Source organism: Andrena cerasifolii, chromosome 8 (assembly GCF_050908995.1).
Source record: "Andrena cerasifolii isolate SP2316 chromosome 8, iyAndCera1_principal, whole genome shotgun sequence".
Taxonomy (NCBI): Eukaryota; Metazoa; Arthropoda; class Insecta; order Hymenoptera; family Andrenidae; genus Andrena; species Andrena cerasifolii.
The window spans coordinates 3,988,134-4,008,301 of record NC_135125.1 but is presented as its reverse complement, the minus strand read 5'-3'; the positions used below and the strand labels follow the sequence as shown (position 1 = coordinate 4,008,301).

Sequence of the window (20,168 nt, the reverse complement as noted above, 5' to 3'; positions counted from 1 at the left end):
TGGGCAATATAAGCAAAATACTTGAAACGCCATCCTGTGTAAATAACACAGGAAAAACAAAATACAAATACAAATTCCCCTTCTCTCTCGCATCATGTTGGCGACAGTTTCAAGCTTTCATTAAGACCTCCATGTATATATGCTCTATAAGGAGTCAACCAGCTTGAAAATTGACATCAGGGTTGCCAGATGGGTTTTAATGTCGAGCCGCCAGATCGCGTAGGAAAAGTAGCCCAAATGGCGGAATTCCGCCCAATCTGGCAACCCTGAAAAATCGAAATCCACAATTTCTACAATTTCGATTTTCGATTTTCGAGATTCGCGAAATTATCGATAAGTTGTTTCTTGCAATGCGCTAAATACGAATTACAGGTTTACGTTTCTACTTACACTTAGTTTGCATTTATTCGCAACACAGATCGTTTTCTTGCGAGCAACATTTATAATTATTATTCATTTATACATCTTCGGGTATAAATTCGAAATGTATGCATATACATTTTCAATTCATAGTTAACTGCCCGTAACGAATTCACTTAATTCACTAGCGCGTTGGCTTTCAATCGCGCACAATATTATGAATTCTTTAGAACGCCATTTCCAGTTACTTACTAAATTAAATAATACTTGACGGTTAGTCAACGATAAGTAGCGTAAGAAAATAAACTCAACATGAAATGCGCTGTGCCAGGAGCAAATGTAAAAAGTACGTTGAAATTCATTTAGGTTATATTTTATCGGCTTCCGTGCACTTCCGTGTCAAAGAGTGTGTACGCTTACTGACAATGAATATATATATATATAATATTCGTGTATTAGTTTTAGCAAAAGCTATACATGCGTTGGCGAGAATTGGAGATGAGATGTACATAGAACCACAAAAGAGTACCTTATTGTTTCGTACCGTCAACATGAACAGTTCAGCGTACGCTGACTTCACATTCTTCGAAAACTATTTCTCATATTATGTTTATGGAAATCTGCAGGAAAATGATGCATTGAAATGTAAAATTTCAATGAGGGTAATACTGAATTACTATATTTTCATAAAATATCACAAATGATTTAATATATAATATATCTTACAGAGCGCGATGGCTGTATTCAAAGCTACGAATTTAATAGATAAACAAGTGGAAACCTGTCACATAAGATTAGAACCAAACGCATCTGAAATTTTATTTATCTTAAAATATAAGAACAGTATTACCAAGACTCATTTATTGCCCATATTAGACTGCGAAATGTTACAAGTATGTTATGCGTATTCTCAATAGCCTCTGTGTAGTCTCTGTGTTCTTTTTTTTTATTATTATCCATACTGTGCAGATTGCATATAATAAAGATCTGGCGTCGAATCAATTCTCGTCTCAACCACGAGTATTAGGAGATGCGTTGCAAAATTTTCATCAACATTTAATCGAGATAACATTAGAAGTTTCGTCGCAAAAGCTGTTATTAAGAAATTACGTCGATGATACTTCAGGTAAATTGTATATTTCAAGCGACCTAAGTATAGCTTGTTTATCTCATTGATTGAAACTACTTAACTTTCTCAGGTTTATCAAATACGACACGAACGCAGGTTGCACTTGGCAGAGGGGAATTCGATAGATATGATATTAGTAGCGACATATCGATTACATTTTGTATGAAAGAATTCAAAGCTATTTTAACTTTTGCAGAAACTGTAGGAATACCAGCTAGTATATATTTCGAAGAGGCAGGAAAGTAAGGATTAGTTAATATGAATATATATATATGCTTTCACTTATACGTGACTAATTATTCACTAATATTCTGCAGGCCAGTTATATTTGCATTGAAGAACCCAGCTTTTGAGGCAAATTTAGTGCTGTCTACGTTAAATTCCGATGCTGATAGTCAGACTGAAACAACGCTAATAGGAACAAATGAAAAGACGACAAAAAGGAGGGTAGGAGGCAAACGAATCTCAAAGAAACCCAGTAGATCTATAAGTAAAGCAAACAAAAAGTCAGCCACGATTAATAAAACATTGGGGAATACAAATTCTGAAAATACGCATCCAGCTTTAACGGAAAAAATGAAAGAAACAAACCTAAATTCTTCTAAAGAAAAAGCTAATTCATTACGAGATGTACCTAGCAGAAGTCTAAGGGATGATCCCAATAAAAATGAAGTCAGTGTTCTGCCAGTAGAACGCGATACGCGAGAGGAATCTCCTAATTATCCCTCATCTAGTCGTGATCTAACTTCAAAACTTAGTGAAACATCTACAAATAGAAAGAAGATAGCGAACTCTGTATTTTCCTCAATAACGAAAAGGAAGTCTAGTAAGAATGAAACAGATAGGGAACAGAATCTCGATAACGATAACTTTGATGCAGTACCAAATTCACCACCAGCCAAAAAAAGAGCACGTCTAGTATTTCAGAAATGTTTCCAAAGAACATTTGATCCGAAAACGTTGCCAGGATATGATATAATCTTAGCTGAAGATTCAGACGAGTGTTGTAGTGAATAAATATATTTTCTCATAATCTTTTATATTTGTGCCCTTAATAAGTGTCCTTATAAATTTTCTGTGCCAATTGGTGTTAAGTTATAATTTATTTCCAGGTATCAGCCTCGTCACATTTGAATATACTATAGTTGTATTTGAAAAAATATTTTAAATTTGAAATTGTTAAAGTATAAATAATAATTATGTTGTAATTTCTAGGTTTCTTATACACAGCCGACAATGCCATAGAACTTTTATTATCATATACTAAGAGATAGGGTAAGGCCCGTTACGCACTTGCGACCAGTCGCCGGCAAAACTTGGTCGCCAAGAGACCAGAAACCTTTGTTGTTCGCCGCGACCAAGTGCGTACGAACTCGTACGTCTCCGTATACCTCGTGGTCGACGACGACCTGGTCGCCCGGCAATTTGTCGCAAGTGCGTAACGGGGCTAAGTTGTCTAATATTGGAAATAAAAAAGTCTGAAGCATAAATGTATCATGCTGCATATTTCACGTAGAACTACGGTTTAGTGATCCTCTATTCCTCTGTTGCCGCGATTTTGGAGCAAAAGCGGAAGTAGCCAGAGAATGAAATTTGTAAAAAAAGAAGGATACAGAAATACTGATACAAAGAGATAGATATGTTCATTTCCGGTTTTGCTCCAAGATGGCTGCGGTTATACCGATCACTCCATAGAGGATCACTAATAGGGATATACTATTCGGACCTGATATTCGGACACTAGAGTTTCTCGACCGACTTCTTTCCATCCGGGCACAGTCTTAGAGCATATACTACTGGAGGTCTCATTGCCTTATGTCTCCTGTCCTCGAAACTGTCGTCAGCATCACGTGAGAGTGAAAGACATGTGCGAGCTGGTGCGAGTGAGAGGTGTACACCGGCGCATGTGCATTGCGAGCGATTGGGAGTCCCTCGTTCTACCTCTCTCGCTCGCTCCATCGAGAAAGTATCTCTTTCTCTCTCGCACGATGTTGGCGACAGTTTCGGGCTCTCGTCGCTGCTTAGTGCGCAACATTGTTTGGCCCCGCTGATTCGAGTATCGAAGACAACAGAACTCAGGGTGGCGCGTGATTGCTGGCGGTATCGCCTTTGACGACGCTTGCTACAGAGATTGTACTCAGGAACTGTTATCAAGCCCTATAACAAAATTTGTATTTACTTACAACATATTTTTTATATCGTTTCCAAGCTATGTACACTGAAAAATAGGAACACACTCATTAACCTTTAAAGGGTGTTTTCACCCTGAAAAACCGAAAATGGGCACAAACAAAAAATTTCCTGATACTTCTATCGAGGTCCTCTACAATTCTGCGCAGTTAAAAAAAAAATCGGAATGTTCGGATAACCGGACTTCCCTTGTCAGATGGCGTCGGAGCCACAACCGTAGTAGTGATCCTCTAGGGGCGGTATTCTCAGTCGCTACTTATTCTTGAGCAAATGCTTAAGCATTTGGCATTCTTTACTAGCTACTGGGTTAGTAGAGGATGCCGCATGCTTAAGCATTTGCTTAAGAAGAAGTAGCGACTGAAAATACCGCCCTAGGGAGTGATCGGTATAACCGCAGCCATTTTGGAGCAAAACCGGAAGTAACATAACCTAAACGTTTATCTATCTCTTTCTATCAGTATTTCTCTCTCTTTCTGTTAGTATTTCTGTTTGTTTCTTTCTACAGTTTCTTTCTCTGTCTACTTCCGCTTTTGCTGAAAAATCACCGACGATCACGTTGTTCCGATCACTCCCTAGAGGATCACTAACCCTGTATATGTTTTATATAAGTAAACACACGTGGACGAGGCTACAACTACAAGTACCGGAGAGTACTGTCAATTGACATTTTAATAAACAAAGAATGAAAGTATTAACGACCATTTTCTTAAAAGTGAGTACCATATCCACCATAGGTCTCGGTGGTTGGTATCTCGGTAAATATTCGGAACAGAAACAACATTTGAATGGAGAAATAGGAGACAGTAGAACAAGTGTTTTCTCTAATGTAGCCATCAAAGAGATGCCCGGTTTGCCTTTGTTTGGAACAGTTTCTGCAGCCACTGCGTTCGTTCCCGCAGACACTGAAAGAAATATGGGTTCAAAATTGTCTTCAACGGCTCCGAGAGTGTCTGAAGTAAGTTAATAGCGTTTAATTTCTACTTAACCTCAATGTTACGTAAACATTGGTAACTGATAGTCACTAGCCGTGTGTAATTTATAAGCAACTTTAATACAAACTCTCGATCGTAAATTATCGTACACTTATCTATTACTGTTGCAAGTGTACGCTTTTAATTCGCGTTTCTAATTAATAATAAGGTGTATCAGAGCTTGAAAGAATATTTATATTTCGACAGATTATGAAGTATGGTTTCCCTGGGTTAGATCATGTCAGATCGTACGAAGATTTTGTACTTTCTTACGACAGAAGAAACAGGGTAGCTCATTGGGTGTTCGAACATTTAACTAAAGAAAGATTACAATACAACAGTGAGGTATCGCGGAGTAAATGTGAATTCAAGCCTGATTCGAGTATACATTCGTTTTTCAGGTGTGTATTACGAGTAATTAAATGCAAGCATTGTTAAACTAATGTAGTAATAAATTTATTGGATATTAGATCAGAAAACAGCGATTACAAGGGTAGCGGATATGACCGTGGGCATTTAGCAGCAGCAGGGAATCATAAGAGCCACCAAAGTCATATAGAACAGACATTCTTTTTAACAAACATGGCACCCCAAGTGGGTGTGGGTTTTAACAGAGATTCTTGGAATAGGTTAGAAAAATATGTTAGAAATTTAACTAAAGTGCATAAGAACGTCTATGTTTGTACAGGACCTTTGTATTTGCCGAAGTAAGCGAAACTCCTAATTTCTTACGTATCTTTGCTAATTATGTCAGCGACTTAAACACACTATGATTACAGAAAAGAGGCCGATGGAAAGAAGTATGTACGTTATGAAGTTATTGGCGCCAACCATGTAGCGGTGCCTACTCACTTTTATAAAGTAGTTGTTGCTGAAACGCACGATTCAAAATTAGAGATGGAAGCATTTGTAATGCCAAATTCCCCTATAGCTGATAATACTCCTTTGACAAACTTTCTGGTAAGTCAGGCTTGGGAATTAAGTGAACTTGGCGGCCGATTTTCAGAGGCAACGCCTCCTTTCTCCTGCCGCGCGTCTTGGCCCCCGCGGCCTAGGTCAGCACTGTCCAAGGTCGCTCCCGCGGGAGCTTGGGGTTCTCCCACTCTCGTCCGCGTTGTCAAGGATACCGCGCGACGCTAAAAAGGCGACCATGATTGACCAGCCGCTAGCCTGCTAGCCCGTCATGGGAGCCTTCGTAGCGTCGCGCGGTCTCCTTGACAACGAAAGGCACGCTGTGCGAGAGAAAGATTGGAAGGGGAAGCAGGCGCTTGAGGGGCCCCTACGCTGGACAGCGCTGGCCTAGGTGCTTGGAGCGCCTCAGGCCCGTACCACGTGAATCGCGCGTAGCGCGTGGACAAAACAAAAACGCATCGAAAATCGTGCTCTCTGGGACGATGTGGAAACCTATTGATACAATGTCGCCCCAATCCGCCACGCGCGGTTCATATGGTACGGGCCTGAGGCGCTCTAAGCACCTAGGCCAGCGCTGTCCAGCGTAGGGGCCCCTCACGCGCCTGCTTCCCCCTTCAATCGTTCTCTCGCACAGCAGCGTGCCTTCCGTTGTCAAGGAGACCGTGCGACGCTACGAAGGCTCCCATGACGGGCTAGCCAGGCTAGCGGCTGGTCTATCATGGTTGCCTCTTTAGCGTCGCGCGGTATCTCTGACAACGCGGAAGAGAGTGGGAGAACCCCAAGCTCCCGCGGGAGCGACCTTGGACAGCCCTGACCTAGGCCGCCGCGGGGGCCAAGACGCGCGGCGGGAGAAAGAAGGCGTTGCCAATGAAAATCGGCTGCCAAGTTCACTTAATTCCCAAGCCTGTGGTAAGTTATTCATTACAGTGTTCTCCGGTTTAACTGAAATCTCCGGATCGGAGTTTTTCGCGAAGCCGGGGCAGGGAAAGTAGTTAGTACCTAATAGATTGTCTGGGTCGAACCGTTCGACACGGTGAGTGAACGAGGCCAATTAAGACAACGTCGATTGAAAGAGACAATCACCTTCGATTGACAGTGAGGCAGCCGAGAGAGTTGAGCCATGCGTGCAGCTTGAAATTGAGATATTTCTCATTTTACCTTGATGAAGGTATTAGCAATGGATTGGTGAGATTCTGTAGAAGAAGATAAGTCCAAACACGAAGCAATTCGGATTATTTTCGAGCATGAATACACGATCGGAATTATAGTGGTTCCCCCGGATTGAGCGAATGTCACGTTTCTGGTGATTGATCCATGACATATATTACGTGTATCAAAATTGGACCGAATTGGTCCGTGTTTGGACCCATTTTCATCGAGGAAAGATCAACAATCCATTGGGAATACATACTTTCATGACCAAGTATCAGAAGCATGAACATTTTAGTTTTCCGTACTGGATGTTTTATGTGGCCCGTCGGTTTTATTGGTCTCGGTTATCAACGCGCTGGATCCTCGAAGGGTGGGGTGTCCCTTAGGATTGAAGGTGCGATAAAATGTTGATTTTCCCGCTAATTTTATTTCTTTTGGTGTGCTAAGTAAGTATGCAACATCTCGCAACAATCGGATTATTCTGAACTCTGCCTCAAGAAGCTTAAAGTTAAGATATACTGTAAACCTCTTTTTATTTTTTTGTCCACCTTTGAAGAATAATCGTTAACTTAGAATAGAGGTTGCTGGAATGCATAAATATTTTACCGCCATAGTCTAAACCCTGGAGAAATGAAAAACTTGTAGCACCTTCGTTCTTGCACCACTTAACAACATCTTAACGATATTATTGATATAGCGTTAAGTATCAATAAGTTATCGATAAGATATCGATAATCGATAGTCCCAACTCTAGTTCCATCACACATTTGCATATTTTCATGATTTTATTTTCAAGAACTAACGTACGGATTTTAGTGTTTTTTTTTTGGTTAAATGTTTATTATCTCTTGCGGCATATAATCGTATTTTTCGTGTTTCTAAAATATAATTACAAATGTGTGGATTTAAATCGCAATGTTTGTGCCTCAATGAGAACGCAGGCCCTCTGCGGAAGTCCTTCTCGACCTTAAGTGGTCCTAAAATGATAAAAATATAACGATTATGTTGTACAGGGGTGTACGCATAAAGTGGACTATGTAGAATCATCCAGGTATCAGAAATAGTTTTTGTTCCATCCACAAAAAACATCGAAAAATAGGCAGAAAATCCGAAAGTTTTTCTTTGCAAGGCCGCTATTTTGTAACCACTGTTGATAAATCAATAATTCTATTTCACTTTACGCGTACACCCCTATAGGACATAATCATTCTATTTTTATCAGTTTAAAACCACTTTGACGCCGAGGAGGACTTCCGCAGTGTTCTCACAAAGGCACAGACATTGCGACTTAAATCCACACACTTGTAATTATATTTTGGAAACACGAAAAAATTCGATTCTATACAGCAAGGAATGATAAATATTTAACAATAAAGATCATTAAAATCCGTACAGAAGTTCTTGACAAAAGAATTCATGAAAATAGGCCTCTTTTTCGACCGGCAAAGTAGAATGGACCCTTAAACCGGGGAACACTGTAAGTACTATAAATTAAGGTAAGTAATATTAATATGAACGTTTATAATAGGTTCCACCAGAGAGCGTAGAGCGTGCTGCTGGGCTTTTATTCTTTGATAAAATATCACGTGATAAATTAAGCAAGATAAATGGAAAGAAGATCTGTTGAAGCTAGTGATTATATAAAGTTAGGGGAGAAAGTTGACGTAAAGGTTTTAGTGAAATGAAATACAAACATACAAACTATTTATATATACATATATGTCTAGTCAAATTTTATTCAAAACTCTTTTTAATAATATTCTTATGTCGAATCATGTTGGTGTATAGTTTACCTGTTAATTTATTATATAAATATAAATGTTATCAAAAGACAACCATAACATTTAAGTAATTTAATATTTATTGCTTTTGTACATTTAATTATCGAAATTATTATAATTATTTATGCACATATGCCGCATATTGTCACGTTTTATCATAAAATAAGTACTCACATGAAAATTGCATACACGCGTTTTTATATATTTTCTTAGTACCCCAAGTTTCAGTCTTAAAGAAAACATTGATGATATTCATTCTACAGTACACACTGAATAAAGATTGTTTACAGCCCGATGTTGGAATGTGTTCGTTCTTATATTTTCAAATATAAACAATTCTCACGATAAATTTTCTGCTTCGTTTTCATTAATACACGCCGAATACGTTACATTTATGGAATATTAATATGCTTGGGATTTTACAAAAGTATCAATATATGTATATATATACACGGTGTTTCAGAATTGTAGGTAAAGAGTCAACTGACTAATAGAGCTGGCAAAAGCAAACAAGAATGTCTTAATAAACTAAGATCCGCAAGCTGTTCTTTGTACGATCACCAATGGTCGAAGCACCAACAATTTCGGAATTAAGAAGAACAAGCTTTGACACAGATATTTAAAATAGATGTTCACATTGCGGTATAAGTTTCAGCGCGTATTCACATACACGGATGTATGCGTTCAGAAATCCCTGAAATTTCTTACACTACTCGGCAATCATATTCAGTGCATTACTCAAAATATAAACAAGACTATTAAGGTGGAATCAGATGGCGCGCGGATCGGCGAGCTTGCTCGGCTCGCCCAGGCTCGGCAAGTCGGCTTGGCGAGCACGACTCGGCGATCCATGACCGATCAGATGGCGCGCGGATCGGCGATTCGCGGGCAAAGATCGCTGATTCACGCGCCGTCTGATTCCACCTTTACATATCGTAGTTGATATATCTGTAGCTTAGCTAACAAGATAAAAAGCTTGAATATACCTCGAAAACGATTAGTCCTGCCACCCGTGTTTATCAAGACATTCTTGTTTGTTTTTGTGAGCTTATCAGCTAGTTAAGTCTTTACTTATGGTATTGGAACGCCCACTATTTCGATTAACAATTTTGTTCTATAATAATACAACTATTTTAGATTCTATCAATCGGAACGATAGTACGCTAAGGTAGATGTATTTAAAAAAAAAAGAAGGCAATAACAATAGTACAACATGTGTTCCTACAAAGTGTCGTGTTTCTTGACTGTAATTGTCAACTTGCTAAATCCTATTGCAAGAAGATGATTCTTTATTAACGGCTACGTCATTTATATTAATAGGCGGGAGGAATTCTCGCCTATTACTTTGGTCGTGGTAGTAAACAATTACGTACCAAATAATATTCGTTATTAAATACTATATTTATATAAAATGCTATTGGTAAAAACGTTAATAATTCCTTCAGCTTACTACCTAATTTATGTACAAAATTAACAAGCGCGACGATACTGCGAAGCATGGAAATGCACCTACTGTATTTAAGTACCGTGTAAGTCATGATAGACACCCGCTCGCGACGTTTTTATAAACAAATTTCCGAGATTCTTCGCAATAAGTCGTAACGTAACTACGCTATAGTACTTCCTGACGATGCCTGGCTCCAGCTGGCTGGCGCCTAGCCAGTAGAATAAATTTAACGAATACCATTATGCTCGAGAGATCTCAATATCCGCATTCGAATATAACGCGCTTTTGAAATGCGTACTTTCCAGTGCTTCATATTCACTGCTTATAAATAAAATCTCTTTAAGTAGGGTAAATTAGGCACTACAATGGACGGGTCTCGTTGCTTAGGTGCTTCTTCCGAGTATTGCTTGTATGTTAAGGACACTTAATGAAGTTTTAAGTACACTTTGTGTAGTTACACGATCCGTTTAAATCAGCCACATAACCGATGTGCAAACATAGTAATCTATTCGCGGTTCTCAGTGCTAATGATCGAATAAATCATCTTCACGATTGGCATGGTCGTTAAGATTTCACAGCGAATCTGTGATTACCGAAGCTCTAACGCGTTTCGCTTTCGACGCCACTTTTACATTCCTCAAGACCCCGTTCTCGTATCTGGCATTGTACATACACGTAATTCCTTAGGTCGATCTGATAACGCGGCGATAAGGTAGCGCGGACTAGAAAACGCGATGAAACCTCGTATTTTCTTACTTGCCGTTTGAAAGCAGTACTATCGAGTGGAAGATTCTACCGATGTTTTTCTCCAATCGACGCATACTGCAGCAACGAAGCATGCTCTCAAAAGACTAGGAGTTGCCGGCGTGGAACATCCGTACCATGTCCCTTCGTCACGGGAAGATTCTCAGATTAATCTCTCCTCCGGCGGCGGCTTCATCACATTGTCCATCTCAACGCGCGGATTACTAAATTCTTGAGCGCTCGGACTGTATGTTCCCCGGGTAGCTCTTTTTTTCCTGGCCATCATAAATAGTGCAACTAAAGAGCCAACTGCGATGAGGAAGAGACATCCAACGATGGGGCCAACGATCACAGCTATGTCAAGTGCTTGACTGCTCAAAAAGTTTTCCGTCTACAAGAGGAAAGGATAACAAGAATATAGAGAAATTTATTACGATTCACTTGATATTTTCATCACATTACAACGTACTTCTGTGCAATTTTGCCCGGTATATTCCCCCGTACATTGACACCTATATCCACCGTCGTCTCCGCATTTGCACGTGCCTCCATTCTGACAGTAATCCTGCTGGAAAGAATCGATGTATCAAAAATGAGGCTTATTATAGGCACTTACGTGGAATAATAAACTTCAATGGGAAACAATACCCCTTTACAAGGATCCATCATGCCGCAATTGTACCCGCAATAGCCCAGATCGCAAATACACTGATAAGTGCCTGGTAAATTTTCGCATCGGCCGTGACCGCAGTCTGTGCTTGGATCTTGGCATTCATCTATGTCCAAAGAACAATTAGCGTCTGTGTACCCAGTGTCGGTGCAGTCGCAAGTGAAATTGTTTACACCGTCGTAACATTTCCCGTCGTTTTTACATGGTACGTTGCCTTCAGCATCCGCCGCGCAGTCGTCGATATTAATTTCGCAATAGAACCCGGAGTAGCCACGTGGACAACTGCACTGAGGTGTCTAGTCGTTCAAAGTAATATGTTATTAGAATTGCAAGTTGTAATGTTTCTGTCGTACACAGAACGGAGACAAAATAATTCAGAGAGAGAGAGTGAGGGAAATTTGGACAGATTTTTGCAAAAGGGCTCTGCCCTGACAGCTAGATCTGGGCAGCAGAATCTGACATCAGAACCGTAGTCGTCTGTGTCCGCAGATGGCTGCGTTCTGAGGTGCAGAGCCTGATGTCAGATCGGCAGCAGATCCGCAGCAGATTCTGCCGTCTGCTACGGTTCTGACTTCAGACTCTGCGCTCTCATGCCAGAGCCAGACCCTGCTACCAATCTGATGTCAGACTGGAGACAGATGGTTATCAGGGTGAGCCCTTTTCGGTTGTACTATGCATTTGTCTCCACTCTGTACATAGTTTCATAATAATTAATGAACAGATATCAAATGCAGCTCGGGGTCATTTCTTCGCGCGCGTAATGGAACGTCATCCAGATCTCAGAAATACATCATCTTACATTACACGCAAATTTGTATAAGTAAATGTGCTTTTGTTATTTCGGCATTTGTAAATTACTTTTTTAATTTCCATAAAGCCAGTATAAAAATCTACCGAACTCGAAGGATCTTCCTATCGAAAAAGTCGTTTTTTTTTCTAAATGTGAAAGTTCACAATATACGTACATCGTATAAAATGCATCTACCGCCGTTTTGACACTTCCGCCCGATGCAGTAAGGAACATTGCAAATTGAGCCTTCGTAGCCAGTCATACAGGTGCAAGTGAAATTGTCACCAGTTTGCGGATTTACAACGTCTGTACAAATACCGCCGTTCTTGCAAGGCTGATTATCGCAGGTAATTAAGCGGAAATTCTGACACTGTTCGCCAGTAAATTGGTCTGGACACTCGCAACGGTAGTTCCCGGGAAGATTTACACACACTCCATCGTGCTGGCAGGGACTGTGTATTACGCCGCACTCGTTTATGTCGCTGTCGCACCTAATATAGAGACAAGATTGATAAGCAACTGTATTGCAAACTTGATTGTGATGATGTACAAGTATCAAAGGTAAACTTTGAAGTGACACCTATTATCAATGGATATTGAAATATTTTAGACCAAAGGGATTTACGTATGTATATACAGAGTGTTCCAAAGTAACAGTAAAGTCTGCAGTGGCGGATTTAAGAAAAAAGGCCCAAGTGGCAAACTTTCTGAGGGGCCCATTTTTGGGGGGAAATGAAGAGGTAGTTTGCTAAAAACGGGCCAAGTGTAATAGTACAGAAAAAATGTAGTGTTTGGTTAAAATCATAATTTTTTTGAAGTTAGGGCCCTAAGGGGGCCTTCTTGGCAGAGGCCCATTTTTCGGGAAAATGCAAAGGTAGTTTGCTAAAAACGAGCCAAGTGTAGTAGTACAGAAAAAATATAGTGTTTGGATACCTATACCTAATCATAATTTTTTTTGTTATGGGGGCCTTACAGAGGCCTTCTGTGCAGGGGCCTAGGCGGCAGCTGCTCATCAGCCGCCCTGTTAAATCCGCCACTGAAAGTCTGGAAGCTCCAATTGACAAGGTGGGATATTTAAATAGGTGAGCACACCAAAATATGTCTGTTACTTTTGAAGATACGAAAATATTATTCAGAACAATGTTACATTGCTCGAAGGGGCAAATATGATCAATTCGATCAGGGGTTCAAGATCTCAAGATTTGAAGTTTCAAGATTTTTAGTAGAGTCATAGGTCTTTAGTGCCATAATCTTTTAGCTGTCGAGAAGATTATGAATGGTTTGTTGATCTTCAGATGGGATTGGATCAATCGATTGCCATCGCAAAAAGAGTGACGCGCGAAGTGATTTCGTTCTTTTCTGTCTCTTGCACTTGCAACCGATCGAATGTAGAATTTTCTTATCAAAATGGCTACATGTTATTCATGCACGAATATATCTTCTCATCGGCTAGAAGAATATGGTAGTGAGGATATTGTTCCTTAAAAAAATGTATAATTTTGAAATATTGTAGATAAGTGTCAATAAACTTTTTTTCTATCCCGTATTTACTCCCGCGAACCAGACAACTTTATCGCTGATAATATTTTCGTATCTTCAAAAAAAAAAGGAGATATTTAAGTGTACCCTTTTAAATGGCCCACCGTGTATATAAGTAATAACTTATAATTACTCGTGTGTACTCTGCACATATACGTTACGCAGGATATAAAGATATTTGTGAAATGTGGGCAGTAGTAATTTTTTAATTTCATGGTAAAAATCCCAATAATTTATAACACAGATTTTGATATCCCTACCCGTTTGGTCTATCAATGTTCTAAAGTTAGATTTTAATTTAAAAACTTACAGCCATCCTTGCCACCCGCTGTTACACACACACGTGTAATTAGCAATTCCATCTACACACGTTGCGTTATTTTCACACTTATTGTCGATGCATTCATCGATATTGAATGAACAATCGTCTTCTGTGTAACCCGCTGGGCACTCGCAAATGTAACTATTCAGCTTGTCCAGGCAGTAACCATCGTTCTTACAATCTGTCTCAAAGCAGAGCTTACAGCCGATACTTTCGTGATCCGTCGAATTATTTTCTAGTAACGCTAAATATTCTAGCGGTGTAAAATTAGCGTTTAGGTAGACTTCTTCGTATGTGAAGTAATGTAACAACATGCTGCCAATTCGCACTTCACCTAAACACCCTTTGAAAGCCTCTCCTGAAAAATACATTTCCCAGTTAAACTTAACTAATCAGTGCAGTTTATGAAAAGAAACAGTTATAATAAATGTAGATAATAGAGGATCCGCAAACAAATTTTCTTTTCGAGTTATTCAGTTTTTAGGCCACACCTCAGTAGCTGTCTATACCATTACATTTAAATGGTAATATAACTTATCTATCGAGAGCTCAACACGTCAAAAATTAGGGGTTGACCACAGAGGGAAAAGTTGATGAACAAACGAATCTTACTATGGATTAGTTTTCTTCACATTTTTAGTAATCATATCTTCTATTCGTATCTTCTTTTATTTAAATCCTACGTTAATCCTTACTTCCTTATCCTTACTAATATATAAAAGTGAAACGTTCTCTGTATGTTTGTCCTTCTTTTAGGCCCAAACGGCTGAACGGATTTCAATGAAATTTTGAATATACATTACATACGCCCTAGATTAGATTATAGGCTATTTAGTTTTTCGGGGCTTTTTTTATTTCAGAAACATCATAAATAATTCCCTGGTAAAACCGGGTAACGGGTCAGCTAGTTTAGAATAAATTCTCATACTTATTCATATGCAGAGAAATCTAGGTTGTATCGCAAAATTTAAAAAATTTGTTCACTACAAAACTGAACGTGCGCGGGACGATTAATTTGCGTATTTGTTTGCCAAGATCTTTTTTTATCTTTCTGTTAAGCCGCGTATTCACCTGTGCATTCGCCCCGAATGCGCATCGGGCGCGCACCGATGTTTTGGTCGTTCGGTGCACGGCGCCGATCCGCTTGCTGGCGGTCCATCAAAGCGTGCATTCGGGTCCGAACAATACCATGAAGTGGACGCCGCAAATTTCATTCAAGCCCGAACGTGCGCCGAGCTCCGAACGAGCAAAAAAATCGGTGCGCGCCCGATGCACAGTTGAATACGCGGCTTTACCTGATTAAGTTTGTACCCGTAATTCTGAAACATCCTCCTTAATTTCAAATTCTATAATAATGTCGTATTAATTATATTATCATATATGTCTCGAATTATCACATACATTGTATTATTATAATTAAAATTCGGATCTATGCGGGGCGTTTCAGAACTACGTATTACTATAAGATAACGATACTATAATAACAAAATAAAATCGGCGAAAACTATAAATTTCGATCGCAATATTACCTGCCATTACATTATGAGGCGGTGAAGCCGTGGTGAGTGTACGTTCAGTAAAATCTATGGAATTGTCTTGGATGCCGCTTCTATTTTCCAGTATCTGTTTACCAGAACCGACGGTCACGTAACTATGTCTATCGGAGAAGGTAGTGCCAAGCCCGCCTAGAGTAACCGTCCCAGTAACCAGTAAATCGTACCACAAGGAGAAGCTGAAATTAGGGCTGACGTGCGGCGCGCTTTCATCGTTAGCATTTGCGTATCCACACTCCATGGAATTGTTATTCAATCTCAACACGATGGACGTCCAATTCCCATCGGCTTCTGTTTTACCGAACGTCAACGTCCCATGATTTTGCACATCCAAACGCCAAGACACTATGATCTTGTCTTTGTAAACGGAAACGGTAAAATACTGGTCACCGGCGCGCGGCGCAATGTGCATCAAAGTGCCGCCGGTGTTGGATCGGTACGTGATTTGGATAGTGTCGATCGTCGAGTCAGTCACGTTCTTCTCCTCTACCTGATTGTATACATATGTGAAGGAAGTCGTTACACCGTCGAAAGTAGCGTTAGCTATGCACTCGTAGCCGTCGTCGAGATTTTGACATTTCGATCCATTTGGGCAGTCTTGCAGCTGGCAGAATTCCATTTCCTGGCATGTCTTGCCAGTGTATCCGCGCGGACACTGGCACCAGAAGTCGTTCCATGTGACGTGGCAGGTCCCGTTATGGTTACAAGGATTGCTCACGCAGACATCGTCGGATACTACACCCTTAAGAACTTTGTCGTAATCGAAAGTCACGTTACCGAATTGTATCGGAGTGGGAATGTCGTTTGCCTGTATAACATATAAAGTATACCGTTAATACGTATCTGCCGTATGTAGGATAGATTGCACAAAATATCGCAACCTCATTATTTCAGGCTTGACTCAGTCTTCGCTTGGAAATAGAGCAACCAACAAATCAAATTTGTTGTATTGTTCTCAGCAGACCTTCGCGGCAGTATTATTGACAGACTGGTGAGATTTTCCTGATGAAAGTAAATCCAAACATGATGGACTCCTCCTCATTAAAAATAGAGGGAATTACATCGTGCTTGAACTTTTATTGAGAAAACCTTGCCAATCTATCAGTAATGCTTTTACGAAGATTTATGAAAGATATAAATATTTTAATTGTCAGGAAATAAGATAAACGTGCGCTCGGTTCGAATAAGTAACAGAAGCGATGGGGATATGGCCCACAAGCATACAACGCAGGAATCGGGTTTAATATACGTTTAATATACTTCAGAGCGAACAAGTTTCAATAATTGAGGAAGACTGAATATATTATTACCTTGAGAGGAAAGAATTCAACGACCATAGTTTCAACACCATTCGATATCTGAACGTCTTGAATAATCCCTTTGAAATTAACCTGCGGAGCTTGCGGCACCTCTATTTGACGATTATCCACTTGCCGTATGTACCTAGACGCTTGCGGCAAGCCGCCCAGGTACAAAACGGTGACATTCAACTGGCCAGACGCACTGATAGTCTTGCGGAAGTACTCGGTGCCATTAATTTTCACGTGAACCAATGTTACGTTTCTGATCACTTGTATCAGGTAATTGTTCCCATCATTCAGTTTCACCCCGCCGACAGTATAAGCCTCTGTACCATTGAACTGAATTCTAACGAGCAGCTCACCGCCTTCTAACTGAGCCGCTATGTAGGTTTTCTCCTGAGGCTTGAAGTCCGTCTGCGAGCTGGGCTCTGAGCCTAAATAAAATATGTCGCCCCTGTCTTGCCTCGTGCGAATAAACATAGATATATCAACTATCGATCTGACAGCTCTTCTGGCCATGTCGGCCACTTTCACTGTCACATATCCGTTAGTAATGTTCTCGTATCCAAACGTGGCTGCTGTCATGTTATATTGGCAGGTATGCCCGAGATACGGTCGTTCGCATTTACAGGAGAAATCACGCCACCTGTCCGTGCAATGGCCACCGTTCTTACAAGGATTCGGCGAGCATTGAGCCTCGCGGGGGCAACCTGGCTCAACGTCCTCCATGTACACAGTCTTCGACGAGGTGCCAGAATATACCTAAACGCGCATTTACACAGAGAAGAATGATTAACGATGTTCCGACAGTTTCAAAGCATACGTTTTGCGAAATAAAACACAGCATACCCATTCTCCGTTAATAACGACATCTTCGGTGCAGCCCACGAAGGAGGGGGGTCCGTGAGTTAATCGTCGTAAATAGCTAGTAGTGCCACCTACGTACGTCATTGGAAAAGACGTGTGGTTGGAATTAGAGCCTTCGTTCAAGCTAATAGGGTAAATCGTTTGTTCCTCGTTAGCCGAGAGCACTAGATGCGTGGCGTTAATCGCGACGAACACTTTTTGCCAGGTGGAGTCGTTCAAACCGCTACCAATGAACACACCCTCCCATTTATTCAGAAGACTCGAGTGCAGATTTAATTTGCCGTTGACAAGCTCGAGGATGTAGAATGTAGACCCTTTCCCAATAGCCAGCAATCCGTTCGGCAGAGTCGTCCGAAAGCGAAACTGGATGTCGTATCCTTCGTCTCTAGTAGTGTTTACCAGGACGTACGAACTGCCGCTCAGGGACATTGTCGTCACCTACGAATAAATGCACGATTACATTGACAGAAGCTGTTGAGAGCAGCCAACCTTCACCTTTACGCACCTTCTTCTGCGCGGCGTATTTTGTGCAAGAAACAACGGGGAGTGCAGGTAAATTAAATGCAATACGTGATAAGTTAGTGTTACAGGAGCAAGATTTTTCTCTCTTTGACTTGTAGAAAAAGATGGTCAAGCTACGCGTAGCAAGATACTTACGTAATCGCATATTTCTCCGTGATATCCATTCGGACAGGTACAGTTGAATTTGTGGATAGTTTCATCGACGAGGTACGGCCAACAAGTGCCACCATTTTGGCAAGCATTTCCTTGGCAACCGATCAGCTTCACCGAACAATTTTTCCCGCCGTACTCTGCTTCACACGTGCACATATAATCAGCCCTACCGTCGGTACATACACCATGTCTGCACGGGGTGTATCTTTTGCACTCGTCGATGTCGTGCTGACAATGATCGCCTTCGTACCCCTCGTCGCATTCGCAGGTGTAGCCACCGATGCGATCCACACAGGTCCCGGCTTGGCAAGGATTGCTGTCGCATTCGTTAATATTCACCTCGCAATTTTTACCTGTAACACCTTGCACGCAGAGGCACTCGTATCTGAGAAAGAAGATTACAAAATTAGCGGTGGTCATTCTGCGTTATGCTCTCATTCGCTTTAACCGTTGAACGGCAGCCGCAGGGACCACTTCGACCCACAATAGTATGATTTTGTTCATGCGATTCTCAGTTCTATATCAGACACCGACCTTGTTAAGGGGTTGCACACCCTCGGGTCAATAGGGTCATTTTTATGATTTTCTTTTCATACAAAGAAACTTCATTTGATATCTCAAGAAACGGCGTGAAAACAGCCCCTTCTCTAGAGGTCTCTTCATAGATACAGCATTTGCGGTAGCGAAAATATCTCAGAGATTAGTGGACCGATTTGAATAAAATTTTGCACGAATATTCTTACAAGCTATCCCGTCAAGGGTATGTAACCCCTTAACGTGTAAAATTTGTATTTTCAACGAGTAACATGAATATTATAGGCTGAATGAAAGTGGTGGGTCCCTGCGACCGCCAGGCGGGGATTGAATCCCGTCACGCTTACCCGCTTGCATTGGCGTAGCTGAAGTCCTGATTAAATATCGAAGGTAACGTCAGCGCGTCGCTCTTATACAATTCCTTATTCGATCTTTCCAAGCAAGTGCCGTTGTATTGGCAAGGTGAGCTCTCGCACTCGTTTACGTCGATCTCGCAGTTTTTACCACTGTAGCCGGCGTAGCATTGGCACTTGTAATTTTTAATGTCGTCGATACAGAGGGCGCCGTTCACGCAAGGCTCCGGCCGACAGTCGTCGATGTTCTTCTCGCAACGTGCCCCTTCGAAGCCGGTGTCATTGCAGTCGCAGGTATAACTGTTTATACCGTCGATGCACCGACCGTGGTTTAGGCACGGCTGCTTCTCGCAGTCGTCGATATTTATCTCGCAATTTAATCCACGGAAGCCCGGCGAGCAGCTGCACGTGTAACTTGCGACCTGGTCGGCGCAACTCGCGCCGTTCAAGCAAGGATTACTCTCGCATTCGTTTACATCCACGTCGCACGTCTTTCCGGAATAGCCGGGCGGACACTGGCACTCGAAATTGTTAATATTATCGATGCACGAGGCGTTATTCTTGCATGGGCCGCATAAGCACTCGTCGATGTCGATGTCGCAATGGTCGCCGGAAAAGCCTGGCGTGCAGAAGCACTTGTAGGTGCCGTTCTTGTTCACGCAGATCCCGTTGATGCACAGGGAGTTACCCCTCACTTCGCATTCGTCCACGTCTTCGTCGCAATATTGCCCTGCGAAATTCAATAGCCTGTGTGTACTTAATGGTTCAGGGGTTCGCGTATACATATCTTTAACCGTGCCTAATTAGAGAGCTATCATTCGATTAAGAGTAGGTAATTCTAAAACTGTTTACCCCAGTCCCCTACAAATTAGTTTCGG

General features: G+C 41.1%; 3 protein-coding genes and 1 long non-coding RNA gene across 9 annotated transcripts in view; 2 read left to right on the top strand and 2 right to left on the bottom strand.

The window, feature by feature from the left end:
- Positions 1-500: 500 nt before the first annotated feature.
- Rad9 (cell cycle checkpoint control protein Rad9) lies at positions 501-2,522 on the top strand. Of its 2 annotated transcripts, XM_076818156.1 has the most exons (6): positions 501-706; positions 820-1,022; positions 1,089-1,253; positions 1,330-1,486; positions 1,560-1,731; positions 1,807-2,522. In XM_076818156.1, the coding sequence occupies exons 1-6, from the start codon at positions 673-675 to the stop codon at positions 2,504-2,506; spliced, it is 1,431 nt and encodes a 476-aa protein (XP_076674271.1). In that variant the 5' UTR covers positions 501-672; the 3' UTR covers positions 2,507-2,522. The 2 variants fall into 2 exon arrangements, with proteins under 2 accessions (XP_076674271.1, XP_076674272.1); XM_076818157.1 differs by lacking the exon at positions 501-706 and having other exon boundaries at positions 865-1,005.
- Positions 2,523-4,223: 1,701 nt separating this feature from the next.
- Positions 4,224-8,549, top strand: Endog (endonuclease G, mitochondrial). Its single transcript, XM_076818295.1, has 5 exons — positions 4,224-4,634; positions 4,858-5,051; positions 5,121-5,357; positions 5,430-5,610; positions 8,243-8,549. Exons 1-5 carry the CDS (start codon positions 4,362-4,364, stop codon positions 8,339-8,341), a joined length of 984 nt encoding a protein of 327 aa, XP_076674410.1. The 5' UTR covers positions 4,224-4,361; the 3' UTR covers positions 8,342-8,549.
- Positions 5,612-6,459, bottom strand: LOC143372291 (uncharacterized). Its single transcript, XR_013086268.1, has 3 exons — positions 6,378-6,459; positions 6,012-6,125; positions 5,612-5,665 (listed from the first exon to the last, which is right to left on the bottom strand). It is a non-coding gene; the product is annotated as an uncharacterized LOC143372291 (long non-coding RNA).
- An 8-nt stretch (positions 8,550-8,557) lies between the features above and the next one.
- The window catches only part of Crb (cell polarity complex component crumbs), a 96,943-nt gene continuing 85,332 nt past the window's right edge, over positions 8,558-20,168 (bottom strand). For 3 of the 5 annotated variants that reach the window (XM_076818208.1, XM_076818210.1, XM_076818211.1), the window contains 10 exons: positions 19,285-20,020; positions 18,386-18,788; positions 17,711-18,166; positions 16,871-17,623; positions 15,537-16,368; positions 13,996-14,365; positions 12,322-12,637; positions 11,335-11,652; positions 11,156-11,254; positions 8,558-11,077 (listed from right to left, as the gene is read on the bottom strand). In XM_076818208.1, the coding sequence (XP_076674323.1) occupies positions 10,850-11,077; positions 11,156-11,254; positions 11,335-11,652; positions 12,322-12,637; positions 13,996-14,365; positions 15,537-16,368; positions 16,871-17,623; positions 17,711-18,166; positions 18,386-18,788; positions 19,285-20,020 (4,511 nt within the window). In that variant the 3' untranslated portion in view covers positions 8,558-10,849. The remainder of the gene's footprint in view (positions 11,078-11,155; positions 11,255-11,334; positions 11,653-12,321; positions 12,638-13,995; positions 14,366-15,536; positions 16,369-16,870; positions 17,624-17,710; positions 18,167-18,385; positions 18,789-19,284; positions 20,021-20,168) is intronic. The other 2 variants (XM_076818209.1, XM_076818212.1) reach the window with 1 other exon arrangement.